The 5,240-nt window shown below is 37.9% G+C and overlaps 1 protein-coding gene across 1 annotated transcript; it reads left to right on the forward strand.

Moving 5' to 3' along the window:
• The first annotated feature begins 400 nt into the window (after positions 1-400).
• On the forward strand, positions 401-1,197 carry LOC142189637 (protein kinase C theta type-like). The gene is made up of 2 exons (XM_075262238.1): positions 401-492; positions 663-1,197. The coding sequence occupies exons 1-2, from the start codon at positions 401-403 to the stop codon at positions 1,195-1,197; spliced, it is 627 nt and encodes a 208-aa protein (XP_075118339.1).
• Positions 1,198-5,240: the final 4,043 nt, after the last annotated feature.

A 5,240-nucleotide genomic window follows, 5' to 3' on the forward strand; every position in this document is an offset into this window, starting at 1 on the left:
ACGCAGCAGTTCTGATGAGAGAGCGGCAGATACTCCTGAAGGCCCAAGACTGCCCATTTCTTTGCCACCTGTATGACGCAGACCAGTCTCGGGATGCCTCCTATTTCATTACGGAGTATCTGTCCGGCGGCAGCCTGGAGGATTTACTTAGAATGTGCGGCAGTCTGAACATCGACAGCGTAAGACGAGTAAATGACGTATCAGGAGACCGGGGAAAAAGTCTGAAAGTGGACTAAAGGGAGGAAAGTATAGGGTGAAGTGACAGATCAGCTATAGAAGAATGCAGAGCCTGGGGAAGGGGGGGGGGATACAAGCAGCCATATACAGCGCCTCTGCTATCCTGCTGGTGACTGACACTTTAATATTAATGTGATATTAAAGAAGCACTAGAGAAGATTTCATGTCACTGACTCTATACTCTGTCCTCAGATTCTACACAGCAGAGATAGCATGTGGACTCCAGTTCCTCCATAGACACAACATCGTCCACAGGTAAGCAGAAACTTCCATTGTAATTGTGGAAATTATGTACTCAGCTTTCCCACAGTCCTGATTGATACCTGGTTTTGCAAGAGTACATGCCATGTCTCCGATGTTACCATCTCCCTGGACATATTTGACATTCACTTTTTTAATGTATCATCTGTCTTCTTTCATTGCAGAGATATCAAGCCAGCAAATATAATGTTGGATGGAAATGGACATATCCGCCTCATTGACCTGGGGATTGCCCGCGATGGTGTCACTTCCACCAGTAAGATCCGAGGAAAGGCGGGCACACCAGGTTATAAGGCTCCCGAGGTGCTTCTCAGGCAGGAATTCAATACAGCAGTTGACTGGTGGAGCCTGGGGATTGTTGTGTCCAGGATGGCAATCGGATTCTCCCCATTTTATCATGGCGGCAACATCACCACAGACAAGCCAAAGCTTCCATCTTGGCTGGATGCCGACCTAAAAGATCTACTACTAAACCTGCTGGAGATAAACCCTGAGAAGCGGCTGGATGTGAATAGTAATATCAGAGACCATCCATTTTTCAACGACATCTGTTGGGAGGATCTGGAGACGAGGAGAGCACAGCCGCCTTTCATACCATTCAAGGCCATTCTGGAGAATGAAGACCTGCCGTGGCCGGAGAACCAAACCCTGCACCCTGAGGATGAGTTCAACTATATGTCACCAAGTTGGACCCGGTAAGATCCATTAGTGCTTACACGTAGTGATGATCATTTCTGTTCCTCGGTCTTCTCCCTCCTGTACTTTGTTCTCATTGCTCCTGCCAGTTACTAAGTCTCTGATCGCCATATTTGGGGTCAGGAAGGAATTTTTCCCTTTGAGGACAATTGGCTCATTCCTGAAGGAGGTTTTTGCCTTCCTCTGGATCAACTTAGCCTTAAATAGGTTTAGTGTGATAGATCTTTAAAATTTATAAGTAATTATTCATATTAAATAAATATAGAAAACATAAGTGTAGCTTTGTAAGATGTAGATGAGCAAAATATACAAAAAAAAATCCATACTTTTTACAGTGTAGGTTAGGTACTGACATATATATACTGTATATGTATAACATAGTGTTAAATATTATATATTTACAATATTCTCTAGCAGACATGGGGTTAACACTCTACTGACATCATATCTGTTGTATTTTGGGTACATGGGTGCGGTTAGAGTACACCATTTTAGAAATCTCCCTACATAGCTGTAACATGGAAGGTAACACCCACTCTCATGAACATAAATGAGTGACAGACACACACGTCGTGGTCGTCATCCATGAGGGGGATCCATGGGGAATCTATGGCAGGTCTGTCTGCCATCCCTCTCTGTCATCCTGGACAAGATGTCGTGAATATCCCAAGTCCACCAACCAGATGACAAGCATGAACCAAGCTGTAACTACAAGATATCCAGATGATTTAACTTCTCTGAAGATGTAAGCTATTGACAATTGACTGATATTTGTGTTATTTGGACATTTTCCCTGTTCCTGTGTTTTCCTTCAAGATATTAATAAACCTCTACACTGTTTTATAACAAGCTGACTTCTTCCTATCGTGGATAAGGCCTTCAACATGTGACACAAGTCTATCCCACAATTTCAAGGCTAGGTACGGATATTTAACAGTGGATACAAGTCTCACCGGCTAAATACAAGATATTTAACAGTGGCGAGCCAGCCTTCCTCCGTTACTTCATGGCTATTTAACAGTGGCGAGCCAGGCACGGTTGTTTTTTTTTTCCTGTTTTTCTTGTTCCGTTCACTTGCAATTAAGGGGGAAGAGAGGAGTATTTTGCAAGTTGTATGAATTGCAAGATTCAGGAAGACTTCGAAAAGAAACCTATATTGGTGAGATACAGATGACTGTTGTACGTGTTATATGATACGGAAGCCTGTGAGGAAAGCCTGTGAGGAAATACAGAAGGACCACAAGTGCCAGACGTACTGAGACGTTCTGATGACAGGGACCAACTGTTCCAAGGACAAGCTAAAAGTGAAGCTTTCTACAGTGGTGAGTAAAGATTTTACTTTTAAAGTATGGAAAAATTAGAGTCATTGTCTAAAAAGTGTAACGTTGATTTTAAAATTGTGCCTAGTGACAGTATAGAGAGTATATGGCAAGATTTGTATACACAATGTGAACAGGCAAATTCTAAGATTGAAAATAGAATTTGTTCTACAAAAGAGATGCAGGTATTTAGGAATATTGCTTCTTTGGTAAAGATTTTTAATGACGTGGTAACAGAGAAGAAATTAAGTAATAGTATGCATAAATCTGTTCAGACAGATAATGAGAAATCTCAATATGTTGACAAAGAGCACCATGTGGCAGTAATGGCCATAGATGGTGAGGAACAAATGATACAAGAAACTGAATTGAAATTAAAATCTCAAGAATATTTGATCAATCTGAGTAAAGCCATTCCCACATATGATGTAAAGATCCATGTGTGTAGAAACTCAGAAATTTTTGAAAGCCATGCAGAGAAATTTGATCTAAATATTGAACAGAGAAATAAACTGTTTAAATTATGGCTTCCTATTGATTTTACAGAACGTTTGTCTGCAAAAATGTCTTATGATAATGAGTCAGATGAATGGTTAAAAGACAGTGATGTGGAGAGATTAAAGAAATTAATCTGGTGCACTAGAGGTGACAGCATGCCAACACCTGATATACTGAATGAGATAAAGATTGGCAGAAAAGAATGTACATATGCATTCATGTCTAAATTTGAGAGAACATACAAAACTGTCATTCAAAAGGTGAACTCTTCATCTATGGTGAAAAGTTTTGTTAAAAAGTTCAAATTCTTGGATGCAGTCACCCTTGCCAGTGCGTCAGATAAGAAGACTTTATTTGAAGCTGCTAGTTTATTGGACATGGCCAGAAGACATCAGAAACATATGTCAAATGTAAATCGAGTATGTCCAAAGCAAAAAGCAAAGCCTATTAAGAGACATCTGTCAAATCATGTTAAAGTGTCCCCTATTTATAGGAGGGAAAGTGACAAAATCTATGAGAAACGTAGGAAATTACATGTTGCATATAAACCATATGCCATGCAAGAAAATCCACAAATTGAAATTCCATTATTAACTGAAATTAAAGAATTGCAGCCAGCCAAATCTATTGAGTATCTGCAAAAGAATGTATCTGGGAATGTACCAGTTGTCTCCAAAATGTCAGATCTTCCCAGTAACCAAGAGGAATTTGAGCTACCTAATATTTTTAGGAAAAGGGCAAGCTTGGCATTCTCTAATGACCTGGTGGAGTTATTGTGGGATGTGATTGACAGGAAGGTCAGGGGTCGAGTTTAAAAGTATCTCTGAAGGAATGACTGTCTATTGAGTATTTACTTATGTACTATCTGGCTATGTAAAGAGAAATCCCTTTTATATGAGGAGAACTCCAATGATCAGGTATAACCCACATGATTATGTGATAATGTTTGTAAAATAATCCTAATTATGCTATTGTGAATAATACTATGGATCATATTATTATATATATACACACACATATAGGAGGAGAGCCTGATGTGTGGTGACTTTTTGTCATAGTCCACTCTCTAGATGCAGAGAGAGGAGGAACATGTTATGTACAATATATGAATATATGACATGTATTTGAATATATGTACAATATATGAATATGATCAAATAGTATTAGGAATCCATAAAGTTATTAAACTTTCCATTGGTTAAAATCAATATTGTATTAATTTGGTTTTTGCTAAAGTTTATCTATTTTTCAGATCAGAAATGTCATATATGGAAAAATGGATCAGTTCAATCAGTGATGTCCGTTCATTCATCATTCTTTCCTTCTAGCTAAAAGAATGCATGGAGTGTCTAACGATTAATGAGTAAACAAATTAACATGGTGTGACTAATAACAATGCATGATAAAGTGATAGAAGTTCTAACTTACCTCAAGCATGTTTTTCAATAGTTTCATGTAAAGTCCATGTTTTTAGGATTTTCAAGTTATAATCCATTATGTATGAAGGCATGCAACTAGGCATGGAGCTCTTACTTACTGTGAGAATAAGTGTTCGTTCATGTGGTCAGTTGATTGACAGCAACACATTGTGACCTGTGACCCTGATGGGCTGGTCAGTATAAGTGTTATGTGTGTTATGTGTCCACTGGTGTATACAACAGATCTGTGACATCACAAATAGGCCTAAGAAAATCAGGATGCATCCAACAAGGAAAAAAGGAAAATATATCCAACAAAGAGACGTCTATTTTCTTTCTATTTTCTATTTCTTTCTATTTTCTTTTTCTACTATTTTCTATTTCTTTCTATTTTTTATCTTATATGATCCTCTATATTAAATTGGGAAATTAGCAAATATATGTGAAATCCATTGAAAGGAACCTCATATGTTTATACCAAGTGTTTAAGTCACATGAGCTGAGGAAAAGGTGACAGCTGCACTAGGGTGAAGGTTATTTTAGTTTGTGAATATTTTGTAGCAAAAGAAGAAGCTTTTGACTAAGATATAGATAGCTTTTCAATATATTTGTTCAAACCTAACAAATAATAAAGGCTTATTGGGGTAATTGGATCATGGGATAATAAATATATTAGTTATGGTGGGAAAATCTAGTTAGCTATAGCCAGTATTGTTTTATTATATTATTATTGATTATGTATTCTTACATGTACGCACACACTTGCATACACTTACACACATCAACATCTACAAACATCGGGAAAACATAA

Source organism: Leptodactylus fuscus, chromosome 1 (assembly GCF_031893055.1).
Source record: "Leptodactylus fuscus isolate aLepFus1 chromosome 1, aLepFus1.hap2, whole genome shotgun sequence".
NCBI classification, from domain to species: domain Eukaryota; kingdom Metazoa; phylum Chordata; class Amphibia; order Anura; family Leptodactylidae; genus Leptodactylus; species Leptodactylus fuscus.